Genomic DNA, 20,389 nt, shown 5'->3' with positions numbered 1-20,389 from the left:
GCAGTGCTAGTGCCAGAATTTTAAATGATATATACAGCTACAGTTTCCACTAATTTCCACCCGGTCACAGCGTTTCTTTAAACTACACATTATATAGTTCTATTTATTAAGTTAAATACAATCCTTTTTTTTTACCAACTTATATTCTAAACATACCTACATTTACATCTTTGTCTTTTTTTTTTGAGAGACAGAAATTAAAACAAAGAAATGCAAGACTAAATTAATAAGTTGCATTTTGTTATTAGAAGTGAGAGTTTGTTTATTAATATTAATTTAGTTTTATTGTAGTTAACAAGTTGAAAACGCAATAGATTTTGTAGTAAGTAGATATAGATGGTTCCTTCTAGCGCAAATTTTTTGCATCAAACTAACTAACCTAAGTTAACCTTACAAAATTGCATCAAACCTAATCCAACTGCTAGTATTTTACAGGCAAAATTGAGGCCTTTCCAAGCATCATTTTATCCCCACATATGATCTTTGATGGGGATTCCCCAATCTTTTATAATGATCTGATTCTTGGAATTCCTCGCGCTCTTTTGCAAGCATCATTTTTCATGTATATGTTCCTTCAGATTTGCGAGACATTGCAAAATCAAAGCCCGATCTTTTGCGTGTATAATTTCTACCGGTAGATGTGAGAGCAATTTACGATTTAGTTATATCGTTGACCGATGAAAATGATAATTTATTGAATTTGCGTGGCGAACGAGTAAACATGATGTTGGTTTTGAAAAAATGTAATAAATTACTGCAATTGAATTTTTATTTTTTTCTATATAGACATGCCGCTGATATTCGAAAGTGATGATGAAATTGATGTTAACAAACGTTACAAATTGACCGAAGAAAGCGTTAAAAATTTTAAATCTCTAGGTTTTGAAATCGTCGACGGGAAACTCAAAAGCACCCAAAAGCAATACGTTAGTGAAATGAAAAAATTAATTTTTATAATATAGAATCCGCGATGAATTATTTAACAGTCAATAAAGTAGCGCGTTCAGATGAGTCCCTAACATATAATCAATTCCACAATCGTTATACCTTAGTGAATAAAATTGAAAAGGAGATTAAAATCCCTATAAATCAACCGGACATGTATACCGTTCTGTGTGAAAGTTATTTGATTGTTTCCGGCAAACTCATCGGAGCAGACGGAAAAAGATCTACTACTTCAGAATTAGTTAATTTTGGTGTGGCGTTTTTATTCCAGGATATACGATATCTTATTAACGCGCAAGAAGTAGCGTCGGTGAGAAATGTAGGCATGACAAAGGTTATGAAAAACGCTCTTTCAATGACAAATTCTCTGTTGACATCTGCCGAAATAGCGGGATGGATCAGCGGTGGAAAAAATAAAGTCGATTTAGATGAAGATGGTAATTTTAATTTATGCGTTCCGTTATCGATGCTGTTGGGTTTCGCCGAAGATTATAAAAAAATAATCATAAACAACAGACAGGAATTGGTGTTGAGACGTTTTGATAGTGATGTAAACACGATACGCGCTACGGTTCCCAATCACAAATCTAGGATAGAATTAACAGACATCGTGTGGGTTGTTCCGTACCTCAAGGCGGCACCCGAATATGAATTGGAATTAGCTAAAATGAGAGATCAAAATAAAGAAGTGCAGATGGCTTTCAGAGCGTGGGATCTTCATGAAAATACAGCGGTTCCTCAAACAAATTCTTTTATATGGAATGTGACAACGTTGTCACAAATAGATAAACCGCGCTATGTTATTGTAGGTTTTCAAACCGACAGGAAAGATAAAGCCGTGAAGGACGCGTCAGAATTCGATTCTTGTAACGTTAAAAATATTTGTGTAATGATCAATTCGAATAAATATCGGTATGAAGATTTACGAGGGAATCGAGCGTTGATGTACAAAATGTTCATACATTTTCAAAAATCGTATTATAAAAATATAGATTCACCGTACACGTTTTCCGATTACAAAACCAAATATCCTTTATATGTGATCGACTGCTCGCCCAAAATGATTCCGTAAAGATTGGTGTAATCGATTTGAAAATTAAAGTCGAAGCGGAAGAGGCCTTCAAACCAAATACAGTACCGTATTGCCTATTGATTTACGATAATGTAATCGCGTATTCTCCGCTGACCGGTAAAGTGATAAAGCAAGAACAATAGGCGAAAGGTCGCAGATATTTTATTTTTTTTATTCGATTTTGCCATGTCTCGCAAATCTGAAGGAACATATACATGAAAAATGATGCTTGCGAAAGAGCGCGAGGAATTCCAAGAATCAGATCATTATAAAAGATTGGGGAATCCCTATCAAAGGTCATAAGTGGGGAAAAAATGATGCTGGGAAAGACCTCAATTTTTCCAATTTTCCTCAATTTTGTTTGATGCAATTTTGTTAGGTAAACTTAGGTTAGGTTTGATGCAAAAAATTTGCGCTAGAAGGAACCATCTATATCTACTATGTAGTATTGTATCAACTTCAATAATTTTTTTTAAATACCATAATTATCTTGCAATTAGCAAGCATTACTGATGAGTCGTTGAAGATTAGGAGGCCCAGGTTAACTTGATACAACCTACCGGGTTGGTCTAGTGGTGAGCGCATCTTCCCAAATCTGCTGATTTGGAAGTCGAGAGTCCCAGCATTCAAGTCCTAGTAAAGACTTTCACACGGGTTTGAATACTAGATCGTGAATACCAGGGTGTTCTTTGGTGGTTGGGTTTCAGACACATCTCAGGAATGGTCGAACTGAGACTAAAAAATTACACTCATACATATCATCCTCATTCATCCTCTGAAGTAATACCTGAATGGTAATTCCCGAAAGCTAAACAGGAAAAAAGATAGGTTAACTTAATATGTTCTGTAGCTGTTAAGCTTATTCAGCTATCGATATAGAAAACAAAGAGTCCTCCTAGTAGGCCATCATGCTGCCCCTTCCGCCAAGGATTACAGTACACTGGTTCTTTAGATCTTGGAAACTTCTGCACGGAGAACCTATTAGGGTCACACCTACACCTACAAACAGCAGTAAAAATGAGGAAAAGGGATCAATTTTAAGGAAAATAGTTTGACAGTAAAAAGGACAAGCCATTCATCAGCATAAGTCAGTAAGTAGTTAACTCTGCTGCCTAGGATCCTATCAGGGAAGTCATGTATTACTATAGACGATACTATTTACAGTTTTAGGTATTACTGGGTTTTATCTAGGCATAGTTATTAGATGAATAGTCAGTCAACAGACTGACCACCGATATCTTTCTGATTTTAATAAGACAGTAGTATATTATTTTTAATAAAAAGCCGCCGAACCTGTCATACTGTTTTCTTTGTTACAACACTTGTTTAAAAATTAGAGTGTAAAAAAAATTTCTACTTTACTTTGGCTAAACTTAATTTTTTTGTTCTAATGGTTTATAAGATCTAACTATTTAAAGAAAATTTCTTTGGTGACAAGTACTTTTAACAAAAAAATGTAAGAATTTATTTTTTTTATTCACACTGAAGAGTATTGTAAACATTGTAACACAATTATAATTTTGTCGTTACTTTAATTACTTTTTTTGTTTTTTTTTACAGATGAAATTATTTTTCTTTATATGTTGAACAATGACACGGTTTGTTTATTTTACCTTAAAAAACCTCCAGAAATATTTATTAATTTACGGCGAAAATTTTTAAAAAGAAGTAGGATATTTGGAGCCAATTCCTGATGCCTTATCGATCTACAGACTGATTATTTAATTTATCATCGTTCGTTTAATCATATTATGAACTTGATCGTTAGATGTAGAAAATATTAGTAATAGGTATAATTAATTATGATAAAAAAAAATTGTAACTTGTAATAAAATAATATTGTTCGTTTAAATCAAATAATAATTATACTGTATATAATTAATGTACAATATTGTAATGTTTTACTAATATAATAATAAATAAAATCTACGTTATGGAAAAATTAACACATTTTGTATATATGGTGTATAAATATTATTGATAAATTTTGTAGCTGTTTGTTGGTTTATTTGTTTGACAAGTTTGTATCAGTGTTTGAAAAGTGTAGTATCTAAAACTGATAAATTAATTTTGTTTGTGTAATAAACAATAATGTATGTAGTAATATAAACATTGTAAAAAATATTTATATGTAGAATTTACTTATTACTATATTGTCTTATGGCTGTGCATTTGTATAAGCTTCCTTTTTTATAGTTAATAATACTAATATTAACAATAATTATTATCTTCATTATTTTTATTTGGGTTAGTATATTTGTATTATTATTATTATAGGAGAATTATTAAAAGAAATATATTATTTTTATGAATTTTTTATTTTTGTATATATTTTTGAAATTTTGTTTTTTACCCTCAGTTTTATATTTTATTTCAGGTAAAGATCTACAGGAAAAGCATTAAAAAATTTCTAGAATTTTTTTTAATTTTGATTGTTTTCAAATATTTATGTTCTATCAGTGTGCATGGATTTATACCAGTTGTTTGTTAGTCTATTCAATTATTGAATTAAGAAATATGCTGTGACATAAGATAGTCAGTTTTTAAAATTGAAAAATTAGTACGTTTTTAAAGCGGTTGAATAAAAACAAATCTTTGTTATTTAAAACAAATTATAAACATTTCATCTAAATTGATTAGATTTTGTGGAATTTAATGATCTTTATGTTACTAGTAATATAAAATATACAATTTTTATTTTAAAAATTAATATAATTATATCGAATACAATTGTATTTTAGTTGTTGGGTTTGCCTACTTTTTTATTTATCTTTTTTTTTTAATGCAAGAAAAAGTATATTCCAGTAGAACACATTTTATAATAAAGTTTAAGTAATTATTATCTTTAATTATATACAAGCTTCAACATTTCATTTATGTTTGTATATAAAGCCATGAAATCTAAGCGATAGATAAACTTGTTTTACTTCTTTTATTTTTCTTGGCTAGAAAAGCAACATTTTAATTTCCATTTTTATGTAATTCTGAGAGATTTATGTATTAACATTGATTATGTCAGGTTATGTTTTTATAGAGAATCTAACTGTACTTATTCATGGATTTTTATGTGCCCGTTTTTGTTTGTCGTACAATTAAGAAAAACTGTTATGTTATCTGTTTTACTTGAAAATAAACATGTTTATGTCACTGTATGTATAAGTGACAATGAAAATTGTCTTATGTTTATTTATGTAGCGAATATTGCAACCGAATTATATTTTTATTTTTAAGTTTTAATTATATTGTTAGTGTAAAGTAATTTATAGTAAAGGAATTGTTTTTACAGGGGTAGTAATCAATTCCCTTAGCAACTAAAGGTAGTAATTGTTATACAGCGGTTATATTTTATATTCATTGTCTCGAATACAACTTAATTTATTATTTATGTCAGATATACAGTTCTAAGATACATACACGATTTTTCTTTACTTCTGACTGTATTGTACAATAGTGCCCAGTTAAAATGTTTTCACCTGTATTTTATTATTTTCTGTTTTCAACATTGTTTCAATATTTTTGTTGGGATATGATATTCTACATGTATTTCTGGGTGATATTAAAAAAAATAATACACTTGACATTTTGAAAGCTTTGCTAAATAAATAAATAATAGAATTTTCTTATGATTTTTAACAGCAATCCAAATAATATATATTAAAATGAAATAATTTTTTTTTTTATGTCTGGCTTAATATTTGAATAATATTTAATAATCGAAATAATAATATTTCCTAATCGATTATATAAAATTGCTTTCATTCTTATGTACATACATTTTCCCCTTTTTTTATCTTAAAAAATAATAATTGCCCAATAATACGAGTATAATGCTAATTATAAATAAATCCAACTAAAACAGAAATTTAATTGTACTTTTTATCAAATTCAATCGCTATGTTTCTGCTAACATTCATGTAATTATATTTAAAAAATTTTTTTTTTTTTAATTAATCATATAGAAATTTTTATGTTAAAGATAAGCGGCAAGTATATAACACAATAAATATACAGCCTCGGATATTTTAGTTGCTTCTTACAGCAAAAAAAGTCAACTGACATTTACTATAAATTTTTCTGATTTTTTTTTACTAATTCCATGAGAGGCTTAAAATATTCCGACTCATCTACATTTATTAAATTGCACTTACTAAATTACTTCTTTCATGCATTTTCCATACAGTGTCACATTTTGTTACGCATAAATCATCCCCAAAAATGTAGAAATATTACTATATTAAAAAATTACTTATATTATCATGAAAGTTGGAAAATTATTGAAAAAACCTGTTCTCTCTTCATGCACTGCATGCTATTAAATTTTCATACTAAGAAAAATTGAATATTTTTTTGTAAGTACAATATGTTATGTTCTTTAGAAATCACTAATTGAATGATCTATTATAAATTTGCATTACTATTATTCACTCTGAAGTTTGGGTTTAACTAGTCAGGCATTACACTTTTCATGCACTACAAAATTCATTATCATCCATCAATATTATTATTATTATTGGGCATCAGTATTTTGTTACTATATAGATGAATAAAGTATAAATTTGCTTTTTGTTAAATTAGAACTGTTGTTACTGTATTGTCAGTTTTTTCATGAATATTAGGAAAAAATCTGATTTCTTCTAAAATAGTTATTAAAATTTTAGGATAAGTTGTGTTAAGATAACTGGCACTAATAATCATATTAAAAATCAGTAGCAATTGAGATGACCCTTTAGTCAAACTCCGCTCATTTTCAGTCCGTAATATGTATTTTTAACAGTTCCTTATTTGAATAAGAAAGTATATTTTTCCTCTTGGGAAATCAATATAAATTGTACAACTTGTAGAAAATGTGTATAAATATAATAGAAATATATTATTACATATCATTTGTATTATTTTTTTATTAAAATTAAAAAAATGAAAAAAATAGAATAACTTCATTAATCATGCAAGTATATACATACAAGTAGAACAATCTAAGTATTTATCCTATAAGGCTTGGCATGCTGCAAAATTCTTATATCACCATAAAAAAATGATAACAATTGTTATTTGGTGTCAGACCTCTGTTATCAGTATGAATAAATAAAATATAATATCTATATAGTTATTGTATAATATGGTATTCCTTAATAATTGTTTCTATTTGAAAAATAGAAGATGCATTGTATAAAAATCATTTCCTTTTTTTGAAAAAGGATTATATAAATTTACTGTATTCTTAACTAGTAATAGTTTTTTATTTACTTCCTTGTACAAAGTACAGGAAGTATTGTAATTGCGAAAAATTTCAGTTTCCAGATTTCAACGAAAATATCCATTCTGACTAGTTTTGAGGTGACGTCTACATAATTATATCGCATAACTCAAAAACGATTAGCCGTAGAATGTTGAAATTTTGGATTTAGGACTGTTGTAACATTTAGTTGTGCACCTCCTCTTTTGATTGCAATCAACTGGACCAAAAGTGTCCAAAAAAGCCCAAAATTGGACTCTTTCTTAACTTATCAACAGGATAATGCATTGGACTTAGAACTTATCAGCAGTATATCATAAGTGGTACTTATTTTCATTGGTTCCAGAGAGAGCTAAATAAAATTTTAATTAATGAAATATTTGGATCTTACAAGGGGACGGCACATCGGTTCAAATCTGACTTCATCTCCTCTTTTTTTTTAATTTAAATGTATTGATTTATTAATAATTATTAACCTCTGATTGTAAAAAACGTTTACGATAAATATTAATTCAATAATAACAATAAAAAACAAAATATGAAAAATGTCAGAAGTTATTAATGAAAATTTGTGTATTTTTAATTTTAAAAAGATGTATATATGTAATTTAATAGACGTACAATGAAGTCATGTGGTGTACACATAAGATTTTTTTTCATGGTAATTCATAGTTATAATTTGAGCAGCAACATTATGAACTGAAATGTAAATTTTAATGATTGTATTAAAACTTGTTAAAATTATTTATTATTATAAAATATGATGTATGTTGTACTTTTAATGAATGTTAGGTTAATTTTTACTGTCATTGTATACAATCTACTTGTTGAAAACATTTTCACTTTTAACGTAGAATTTTATTTTATTTTACTTGGGTATATTAAGCGCAACATTTTCACAGAATCTTATCTTCTGCTAAGTACTTCCTGTATAAATTACTAGTGTTTGTATTGTTTTTATTAGTATCCATTGTCTAATCAGTTCCATGAAGGTCCTTCCTAGCGATCGTGATTTGATTTGTAAATACGTAACTGTTTCGGATTCTGTTGCATACTTTGTTCCTCTATGGGTCACCTAGTTTATATTCAGTTATTTTCATGATAATCTCCATCATAGAGCTGATTGCATCTCACTTTTCATCCAGAAGTTCCCACATTTGAATTCCTACCACTGGGGAAAGTTTTTAGTAGATTTTTCATTTATTTATAAAGTTTCATTACATATATTTATGCAGAAGCATTAGGTGTATGCGGTGAATTAATCATCTCAGAAAAAAATCGTTTTTTTAAAGATTATTATTCATTTCCTTTACTGTTTCTTTTTAACAATAAGATGGCTTCAAATACTGCAAAATGCTTCAAAAAATCACTTTATTGTCAGCCCCTAAGTTTATTCTTCTCTTCAAACAGATTTTGTACTTCCCAATTCACCAGTTATATTTTTGGTTAAATCATTCACAACCTTTTACATTCTGTATTTCCTTCTGTAATTTTCTGTCCTTTAGCTTTATATTAATAGTTGTTTGGTAACTGTTCACGTGTGAAACATGAATAAGAGAGTTTCACAGAGTAGTGTTATATCAGAACATGAAAATTGAAATGAACTTTGCTAATCTGTTATTGAAATAAACTGAAAACAAGCATATACTCAAAACAAAATTAATACTAGATGGCAATAATTACTGCCATTAAACAATCATAATAGGTAAAGAAAATTTATTTAAGAAAAGAAAATAAGTAAATAGATTAAAATTTTCTCTGCCTAATTATGACTTTTAACAGTTAAAATGACACATTAGTTTTTTGCTTATGTAAAAAAAATTTGCAAACTTAAAATCTTTTATTCTACAATTTATTGTGAAAATAAATCTATTAATGTATTTAAAGACATCTACGTTACATAGATGTATTCCTGATTACTGCTTAGACCTAATCAGGTCTGTTCAAGATATAGGGCTCAATCCATAAAAGTGTGAAACTTTATGTCTCATTCCATATTACAATATCCTTGAAATAGAGATTAATGGTGTACTACTTGTAACTGACATAAACAGCTTTATTACTTAATATTTTTATTATTTTTTATGAATGAAAACTGCAGACTTTGTTGAATTACATAAGTTAAATGTTTAGAAAGATTTGAAATATCATGATTATACGAGGTGAACAACATGAAACCAAACCCGTAATGAAACCGCTACCCAACACTATTTATGAACGACTCGCACAATTAGTGCGATTAGTGGATGTATATGTTACTACTGATTGTTGCTACCATTTGTCAGGTGGTTATGTATCATTGCAGTATATGTTTTGTTGCAGTGCAGTTGTGTTTGTGTAAAATGCTTTATTCAATCCAGGAGGCTACAATCGAGGCCTATATTCGTTCTGGATTGTTTGAAGAATCACGTCAAGTATTCATAGAAAGATTTCTGAATGCCTGTATCCCAGCAAAGAGTAGCATACACGATTTAGTTAAAAAATGCCATACAACAGGTTCAGTTTCAAATGTAAGACAAAGTAGGCAACCTTCCCTTAGGACTCCACAGGCCATTGCCGATATTGAAGCAGAATTACTGCCAGTCCAAAAAAATCACTAAACAAGTTATCCCAACAATCCAGTGTTAAATACACATCTTGTCATAAAATTCTCCATGAATCAAAATTGAAACCATATCGCGTTACAACTGAAGGAGACAGACAACAAGCTGTCAGCAGAGGGTGGTGGCCTCCATGTTCCCCAGAGTTTTCTGCTTGCGATTTTTTCCTTTGGTTCTGCTTAAAGAACAGAGATTATGCATCTAATCCCCACAATATTGTTGAACTGAAGGTGAGCATTCAACAAGAAATCAATGCAACATTTAGCATCAGATGACTCTCAATATGATCAGTTGAGCACAAAAGTGCATCGATGCCCAGGGTGGTCATTTTGAACATCTTTTATAACAATAAGTTAAATAAATGCAACATTTAAATTACGTTTTTCTTATTTAATTTATCGGTATCACTCATAAAATTTCATTCCAACATAACCTACCGATTCTGTAGCGGTTATGTTACGGGTTCAGTTTTATGTTGCTCATTCTGTATAATTGTGTTAAAAAGATTATTAAAATTTTAACAACATTTAACATTTGTTAAATATTTATAATAAGTATAATATTACTACTTGTAGAATTTTATAATATTATGTACGTAATAAGTTTGAAGAATTCTTAACATTCACTCAGGGTTTTAAAGTTTTTTCCTTACAATTCATAAATCACCAAATTAAAATAATTGTTTTTTACTGTTTTAACTTGAAAATCTGTAAAAGACATAATTTCATGGATAGCCCCAAGGTTTTGCTCTTGCTTGAATTTGTGAAAAATAATTTGTAAAAGTATTCGACAAAATGTGTATTATATAATATTATAGACTGCTGGATTTAATTTATAATTAATTTTATTATTTTTCTTTAAATGGATTAATATTAACTTCATATGATTATTAATAATTAATGTACTTATTCTAGAGAACTGCCTTATTTTGCATTTTTTCATCTCTTTATACACTATTTTTGGCATGATTGCAGCAATGAGTTTCTTAATTTTCATTATATCTATTATTCATTTCTCACAACCCTTTTTCCTTAAGGTTAAGGAGAACCTTTGTAACCTTACCCTTGTATCTTAATTTCTTAAAAATAAAGACCTATGATTTTATATTTATTGGCATTTTTACTTTGGTGCTCTTCACAGCAGCTATTTCCTTCTTTGTTATCTTTAACCGTATTTGTCGACAGTTTTCTACTAAAAGGGTTCATCTTGCAACTTAGAATTAAAAGAAGAAAAATTCTTAGCGTCTTGGCCTTAGATTGATTTTTTTTTTACACACACTCGATAAGAAATAGTTTCATAGGTAAAGCTGTTCCATATAAGTATTCACTCAAAGAAAATATAAGTCTGTGAGTTTCTCTAGCCAAAACTCACAGAACACTTATGAGGAAGAAAGAATCAAGGATTAGGAAATAGTGCTATTAAAAAATAAGATGAACAAACCCGACCAAAGGAGTGAGAAGGAGTAAGCTTCTCTTGGTAGTAGATGCCCACCACAATTCCTGGATTTGAATATCTTTATCCAGGATGGGAAGCACATTATTGATTAATTACTTTGCTTTGCCGTTTGACCGTCTCTAGTATATGCTGCAATGAATATCTTTTTCTTCTGATTTAAATAGCACCTTAGAACAAAATCAGGCTTTCTAAACCTTTCCTCAATATCCAGAATTATGTGGCATATGAAAGAATTAACTGTAACTAACTTGCCAGCTATTGAAATTTTCTGTTAGATTCTTTTTTTTAGATATCAGATAAATTTTTAAACCGATGAATAATTAATTTTGTCTCTACTTAAGTTTTTTATTATAGTAATTTTGTTCAATGAAACTTTTCTATTACCCATTTACCTATTCTCTATAATGCGATGGAAATTGTTGGTGCTGTATCTGGGTAAGCACCTTGCTATGACCAAGATTGGTCACATCATCATTTCTTATTTATTTTTACATCATTAAAATTCTTGTGTCAGGATGGATTAAAAAATATTTATTTCTTTTTGTTTCAATATTCAGTTCAGCAAGATTAAAAATGTTATTTTGAAAACTCAATATTTGATAAAATTACCAATATTTTTTTTTTGTATTTTTAAATACAGAAATAATATTAACTACTGAAATAAAGCTTACTAGAATGTAGTTTCCAGGTAATTTCACTCCTTTAGCAAAGTCTGAAACATTAATTTCTAAAGTAAATATAGAATGCTTGTTAACTATAAACATTACTGTCTGATACAGTATTATTTTTAATGAATCAGATTTTTACAGTTTTTATAATAGTAATTTATAAGAAATCTGTGTATTTTTAGTAATGTCCTCATTTGCTGAGGACATGCTTAATTCTTTTGAGATTTTTATGCATGGAAATCTGTGCAAGGTTTAACAAGAACAGGATTATAAGTATTTTATCCTCTAGTCTGAATTCTGAGAGAGACATCAATATTTTTCAAGATTACAGTTCTGTTTTAAATTTATTAATTATTGAAAGGTGAACACTACTTGTGAGTTGGAATAGAATTTTAAAAATATACAATTTATGATAAGGCTTCGTGGAGTCTCTCCTCTATAAGAAATATTATGTAATGAAATGGATTTTTAAAATCAAAGTTTTTCTAAATAAATTGTTTGTTCTGTGTTGCACTGTTAATCAAATATTCCACAAAAGAACCGGGATATTAACCTTATTGTCTCTGAATAATCAATTACCGTACTCTTCTTGTGGTTCTCGTAAGAAACAAAGCCTTCATCGCACCAAATGATTATTTTTTTTATAGCACATCTCCTGCCTAAAGGCACTTCATCATTTTTCTAACTTGTATCTGTGTTGTGTTTTACAATTTTTGGGTGGTGGTCAGATCATGAAATATAGAATTTGGTCGCCAAGAGCAACATAAAAGTAAAAAATTATGCTCCCAAGAAGCCTTCTAAATAACATTTTCCTAATATTAATAATAACTTTATAAAGGAGAACAAAGAAGGTTATAAGGACTGCAGAAAACACCGAGAGCATGATAGAAATAATTCAGTGTTCACAAATAATTCAATGTTTGCTTGGCAAGGTTGTTTAGTTTGCCATGCTGAATTAATCATAAACTAGAATTTTACAATTTGATCTGTACAGAATATGTCGATGCAGAAACTTAGCTAACAGTTCCTTTGAGACTAGATTTTTGCTGTTTTTCAATAGTTTTGCATGAAAATTGTGAAGTTTTAAATTTTATTTGATAAGTGAAACGAGACTAATTTTCTTTTATAGATAGTGGATAAATAAAATTGTTTCTGAACTAAACAATACCCAAAAATATCCTCAAAATATATTCTGGTATATTAAAAAGTGTTTCAGTACTTGGCATCAAAGCTATGCAATAGAAACTGTACGTTATACTGAAATGCTCAACAACGTTTTGTCTGCTTAATTACAGCAGTTAGGGAGTGTAATACCAGAAGTTGTGTTTCCAACTAGATGACAAAACAAGCTGTCCAGTACAAACAGAATGTTTTAAGAAACACTTCTAAGCTGCTGCTTAGTATCAGTCAGTGACTAGAAAACCCTAGCGATGGCTAGGGTTATTATCGTAATATTCCAACATTTTTGAATGTTTAGGATGTCATGCTAGTGGTGTCAATATAAAAATAATCATGTAGAAATTCATGGCTTGTAATTTTTTAAATTTAATAAATCATGTTTTTACCTATTAAAGGTAAAACTTATTCTCATCCATTTATAGTCACAGTTGTTGCATCCTGGTCGAGGTGAGATTGCAATGTCTACCGCCGGAAATTTTGAAAATGACCTACAGTAAAGCCCATCAAGGCTAGGTACGCAGAGAGTGGCGTGGTGACCAGAAATGTCACATAGTGAGTGTCTTTCCCTTCAGGGTCAGAATGGTAGTTTAATGACTTGATTTTCACTAATTTTTGGTCTGCAGACAACAGCAAAATATATCAAAAGAGGAGTCTTTTTTTCTATGTAGGTCTATATAACCTTGCAGATGCGCATTAGCAACAGAATTAACAATTTGATTTTTTCATTTGAATGATTTATTTACGGCTACATCTACAATATCTGAATTAACATTATCACTCTTCAAAATTCAGTTTGATTATGTGCCAGGTGTTTTGTAGGAATTGGCAAAATTTTGAACAGACTCTAGCCAGTGCTTGAGCAAAAGTTAATTGTTCATTTTCTAAAAGCATATTCCTACTCTGAAGTTATCGAATGGAAACAAAGACATTTGTATACAATCGCTGTTGTTTTAGGTATAACTAACTTTGAAATTCCAAACCGTGCTAGTCATTTTAAACTCAAGTTAAAAAACTGATAAGGTAAATCCTCCCTTCGTTTGCTTTCAATTTGCTTGAAAATAATATTTACTGTACATTTTTTGGGACTATCTGTTTGTCTTTTATCTGAAATTTTATTATCTCTTTTTTTTTAGAAACGACTTAAATTTTTTTAACTTATCTCAGTCATTTTTGTCTGGATCAAGAGATTTTATGATCTTAGTCAGCCAAGTATTTTGTCCATTAAAATGGGACAAGACTACTTCTTTTTACAGGTTATATACTTCCAGACAGATTTAGTTGTTATACCTTTAATAATGTATCTCTATAATGAGTGATATTTTTCAATCGATGCTTAATAACAATCGTTCTTCAGGTATAGATGGTCAATGTATATCACTCATTGTTGTCTTTGATAAAATGGAATGCCTGATAATAACTATAGGTCGGGTCATCAGGACTACCATACAATTAATATAAAATAAGAATTTTTAAAAATGAATTTTAATAAAGATTAATTATAATTAATTTTTAAAAAATGTACAAACAATAAAATTAAAATTCATTATATTATTAGTAGTAATCTGATCATTACTGTGATAACATAATACACTGTTCAGAACAAAAAATAGTTTTAAAAATTAAGAAATATATATAATTTCCTTTATATGTAATTATATTTTTTATATGACTAATAAAATTATTAATTACAGTAAATTATTTTATAATAAGGTGTGTTAATATATCATTAATATTAATTATTATTGTTACTGTACTCTATTATTTTTGAATAAGACAATTTTCTGTAATAATGCGATATATCAATAAAACAGTTTTTAATTTTTTTTAAATGTAAATTATAAAAATAAGTAGTATTCATTTTATTTATTTTATTACTATCGATTAAAGTAACATTCAATAAAATATTTTGTTAAGGAAATTTTGTATGAAATATAATTTAAATTATTATATATTTATATATAATTATTTATTCTCCTTTTTTATTATATTTAATCTTAATTAGAATAATAACTATTTATTGATACAATTACAACATGATCTCTGACTCTGATAGTGAACCTAGCTGATCAATGATAGATTTTTAATCATTGAAATTACAAAAGATGAAATTAAAAAGTTAATAAGAGACTATTTAACTAAATAGTCTCTTCAACTAACTAGAGAGAGAGAGAGAGACAGACTTCAACTAACTAGTTGAAGTCTGTCTCTGTCTCTCTCCCTCTCTCTCTCTCTTGTTCTGTAATGTTTGCATTCTTTGGTAATAATATTAGAATTGTTTTAAATAAATCTTCAGGTCATAACCCTGTTTCATAGATCTTACTGACTAGATTTGTTAATCTCAGAATTGCACTTGTTCCCAAAATCTTTAAAGCTTCAGATGGTATTCCATTATAGCCCACTGCTTTCTTTTCTCTTAGATCCTTTTGCTTTTTCTAAATTCGCTTTTAGTATTTTTGGCCATCTTTGTTCCTCCTCACATTCCCACTCCTAATCACCCAATATAGGTCTTTTATATAATCCATCCAAATAGCCTTTCTCACATGAAGTCATTCTTCCATTCTTATTTAATATTCCCCGTTTGCTTATTTTCTTGGATTCCTTTTTGATCATATACTTAACAGTTCTATTCATTTCTTCTTATTATTATTTATTTACTCTATTATTAATATATATTAATAATACCTCTCTGAAGACAGGAATCTATTCAAAAGTTGGGTCAGGAGGTATACCCCACCGGGCTGGTCTAGTGGTTAAACTCATCATTGCAAATCAGCTGATTTTGAAGTAAAAAATTCTAAGGTTCTTTGTGTTCTAAGTGTTCTTTGGCGGTTGGGTTTCAATTAACCACACGTCTCAGGAACAGTCGACCTAGACTGTGCAAGGCTACACTTCATTTACATTCATACATATCAACCTCATTCATCCTCTGTAATAACTTATGGTAGTTCTGGAGGGTAAACAGAAAAAGAAAGGGTCAGGAGGTATGCCACATTCAACTTAAGTCCTGATCTCAAACCATCATATTTTATTTTGTTCAGTCCTCTCAAACTGTTTTTATGTGGCATCAAATTCAAGAATGCAGTATGAGAATGTTCAGACTCTAAGATGAACAATCCTTTACTACCGAAATATAGAAAGCTCACAAAAAATGGAATAAGCAACACCTAAATGTAGCCAGGGATTATTTTAAAAAGTAATTAGTGTTGTTTCATTGCCATTTGTTTCTTAAATTATTGAATGACCCTCATAAAAACAATTTTTTTTTTTTTTGTTTTAATTGTGGACACAAGTTTTAACAAAAATATCAAACGTTCAATGTGAATTAACCGAAGGAAAAAATTTAATACAATAATTATTTATAACCGGTAAAAAACACCCAGTAAAGAAGATATTAATAAAATTGGATAATGTGTTCAGTTTTTTCCAAGTTTTTTAATTGTCTAATCCCCTATTAATTGCAGACAATATGTAAAATATGATCATCATTCAAATACAAACTAAAATTTGTTTATGTAGCTTTATTTCAATTAGATGGAATTAAAAATAAATAACCTTATTTTTCTACATTTTTGTTACCTTCAACAAAAATACATTTTCTCTGCCAGATAGGTAGTTCCCTGATGCCCTCATCAAATAAACAAGACGTCCGTCCCAGCAACCAACTGTGTACATAATGCTTGACTGCAACACCATCTTTGAATCTTTCCCCTTCCTAAAGCTTCTTTCAGCAAATCAAACGTATGGAAATCACACCATGACAAGTCTGGTCTGTGTGGTGGGTGTTCAAGAGTAGTCCAGTAAAATTTATTGAGTCTGGGCTGGTGTGTGTTATGCAGTAAGAGAGAGTTGAAAATTGGTTACCAACATTGTTTGTTGCGATAAGCAATCGTGACATCATCCAACAACCAGCAGTAGTATGCCGCCACATTATTTATTTTCATTCGTGTAGGAAATCAATCAGCAGCACACCTTTTGTGACCCAAAACACAGTTACCAGAACATTTCCATCCATCTGACGAATGTTTCTTTGCCTTGATCAGTGCCCCCTCTCTGGTTTTGATCCACACCATACTAGTTTTCTTGCTTTCCAGATGTAGTGGTGGATCCACAATTCGTTACAGGTTTAATACAATCTGTAAATGCCTCTCCTTCTTCCTCAAATTCAGAAGCCGCTGACAGATGTCTTTCTGGACAGTTCTCTGTGCCTCAGTGAGAAGACTTGAACCCGCATCGCCAACACTTTGCTGTATCTAAGAGTATCTGACAACATTGTACTCGCACTCCCAAGAAATGCCTTTTATTTGAATGACCTTTCCTACAGAAAGAAGAATATATAAATTTGTTACATTACGCGATTTGTTACCAGTCATGATTATACCAAATGTAAAGCACCTCAAGATGCAATTGGATTTAGTTAATTGGTTTACTTTGAGAATAATGATGTTTGTTATACAGCAAGCCCCTCTTTTAAGAATAATGACACTTGTAACACTGAATATCGATTACATTTCAGCAGGTTTGAGATTTTGATGTGCAACAGTCAATTCAGCTCTGTGAAGAAGGTTATGTTGAACACTTCATTCTTCATGCAGAACACGTAATTCCTTTGTCCTAAGTGAACATGACAAAGAATGATTGTTTCATGACAGGTCACCTACAACTACTACAGTTATGTCATTTAAAGTTTATAAAGTTGCTTTCATGAATTAATCTAGAATTTAATATATCAACAGTTTGTTGAATGAATTAAAAACATACCAAATCTTTCACAGCAGATAACAGTTCAAAATTTTGGCACAAAAAATTGAAACAACTATTTTATTACCATTTCTCGCAATATAATACATGTTAATTTTATTAATAAAAGGTTACTGGTAAAGAACTTTACATGTAATACAGTAATACATGCCATTAAAAAGTGTGTACAAATTATTTTATAATAGGTGAAGGAAATTATTAATTTTAATAATGTAAAAGTAACTAAAATGAGTGATCCTGGTAATTTAAATTTTTTTAAAATTGAATTAAAAAAGGATTTGGTTTTTTGATTTCCCTTGAAAAGTGGCCACATATGGATGGTATTAGTAAAAAAAAATGTATAAAATTATCAAGTGTACAAAGAGTAATAAGTGGAAATAAATTGATAGCTTTGGACAGGTTAGCGTTATTAAATTTGGTAATGTTATTACTGTATTGTTCACCGCAGAGATTTGGATGTGTTACACCATCTTTATTGAAGTTTTACTGAACTGCTGCATAGGGGAAGGCATAATATTGTCCTTTGCACTGATTTTAATAAGATTACCAAAAAGAATGATATTTAATCTCAGGTAGCTCACATGTACATCTAATGTAAATATGGAATTAATTCATTCACAGTTAAATGGTATAACCGTAAATATTAGATGGTTAAAAATTGGATTTTGATGTGCGATGATTTGACCAAGGTGTCTGGTCTGGAGCTGTTCAGAGATATATAGTATCCTGAATAAGTATTATAGGAAACAACTAGAAATTGTGAAGAAGGAGACAGATACAAATTATATTATGAAATCACCAAATAAGTATAAAGCTGTACAGGAGTTAATTAAAAGTGAAGGTAATATAAATAGAGGTGTACTCGATATGCCATTGACCCCTGATATTTTAAATGAACACTTTATTAATAGGGCAAGTGGTACTTTAAATGAATAGAAGGAAATTTTTCTTTTGAACACTAGTAAATTTAGATTCAATAGCCAAGGTAAATAATGAATTTGACTGGAGTTCAATTGCTGAAGAAGATATTGATGTAATGATTTCTTTAATTCAAAAATTGGTGATTTTTATTCATTCTCCAATTAATTTATAAATTATGTATTTTCCTCTGGAATTTTTCCTGATACATATGATTTCTAGAGTTGCACCAATTTTTAAAATGGATGTCAACCAGCTTTACAATGGTCCAGTTAGTTTTATACCAATCATCTTAAAACTTATTGAGAGTATAATGTACAGATGGGTTCATTATGATCTGATTTCATTCACTCAGTTAGAGTGGTGGTTCATAGCTCAGTCCAGTTTTTGTGCATAAAAATTTAGTCATTCCACTAAATCAGCGTTTTCAACCTGGGGATCGCGAAATTAGCCTACAATTTTACACGTAAAAATAAAATCATTTTATGAGGAAAATATTATTACAAATATTTTACTTACAAGTACACATAAAAGGAAAATAAATGAGATGGTTACATTTGTCTTTCTTTAAAAAATTTTCTCTACATGTGGATCTAATTGTTTTCAAGTGATAAAAGACGATTCCAATATTTAGATTTTGACGCAACCATAGACGATAAACCCTTTTCACAGAGGTAAGACTTGGCGAAAGGGATCAATATTTTCAATGCTTCTGCAACTAAAATTCCATATTCACTTTGACAAAGAAGCCAAAACGTTTCCAAATCTTCAGATTCAATTGTAGTTGATAGAATTGTAGATAGAACTTAGTCCTGTGACCATACCGACAACACCTAAAACATCGATGTACTCCTTGACTCTGTAAGAAGCAAAATCGATGAACAGCCTTTCTTCAGCGAAGAAGGTTTTCAACAATGAAGGACCCACTCAAACGCCCTGTGGTAGCACTCTGCATCGCGCTTACCCGTTTTAAATAAAAACCGAAACACTGCCTTAAATGCAGTCTCGTCAACTGGCTGTTCTGCTCTGTAATGAGAGACATCACCTCATCCTCAGCTACATGCCGGTCAATACCTTAAACTATCATTCTCGGACGCCTCTTTCTTTTTCGATCGGCAATCATATGGTTTTTCTTGACCTTTAACGAGTCCCATATAATTTTGACTGCCTCCTTGTTATCAACCACCACAAGCCCCTTCTTAGTTTCTCTTGTTTCAAATTTTCAGATTCCACCTCTTTGATCGAAGAACGACTTGAAATTCGTCCCTCATCTCTTCACTAGTTTTGATATGTCCCTCTTTCATATTGACGAACAGGAGCTCTGGTTGCTTTGAAGACAAACTGGCCTCTCGCTTGTCCTTGATAACATTTGAATAACGTTTACACTGGGTCTTAGGAGGCTCAGTAACCGGCAAAGAAACAGTCTCCCTAACCACCAATTCCTTCACCTTGACTGGCTTAGAAGCTAATGCCTCGTATCCTTCTGCCAATGCAGACATAAAAACTTTGAATTATTTTAATTTTGGGGTCAATTTTTGACTGAGGCACTTCTGGAATTCTC

General features: G+C 29.8%; 2 protein-coding genes across 4 annotated transcripts in view; both read left to right on the top strand.

The window, feature by feature from the left end:
• pcx (pecanex) overlaps positions 1-4,278 on the top strand; it is a 192,970-nt gene extending 188,692 nt beyond the window's left edge. For all 3 annotated transcript variants that reach the window (XM_075377880.1, XM_075377879.1, XM_075377878.1), the window contains one exon: positions 3,578-4,278. The gene's annotated coding sequence lies outside the window, so the exon portion shown is untranslated. The remainder of the gene's footprint in view (positions 1-3,577) is intronic.
• On the top strand, positions 1,271-18,846 carry LOC142331647 (uncharacterized). The gene is made up of 2 exons (XM_075377670.1): positions 1,271-1,857; positions 18,654-18,846. Exons 1-2 carry the CDS (start codon positions 1,271-1,273, stop codon positions 18,844-18,846), a joined length of 780 nt encoding a protein of 259 aa, XP_075233785.1.
• The last annotated feature ends 1,543 nt before the right edge of the window (positions 18,847-20,389 follow it).

This window comes from Lycorma delicatula, chromosome 10, assembly GCF_047948215.1.
Source record: "Lycorma delicatula isolate Av1 chromosome 10, ASM4794821v1, whole genome shotgun sequence".
Lineage (NCBI taxonomy): Eukaryota > Metazoa > Arthropoda > Insecta > Hemiptera > Fulgoridae > Lycorma > Lycorma delicatula.
This window is presented reverse-complemented; position numbering and strand designations above follow the sequence as displayed.

Excerpts from the sequence above, each read along its gene's own strand:
- LOC142331647 (XM_075377670.1), top strand. The coding sequence starts at position 1,271 with ATGACAAAGGTTATGAAAAACGCTCTTTCAATGACAAATTCTCTGTTG. Across the intron at positions 1,858-18,653 it reads ATCAATTCGAATAAATATCG|GAAACAACTAGAAATTGTGA; the intron begins GTATGAAGATTT and ends TAAGTATTATAG.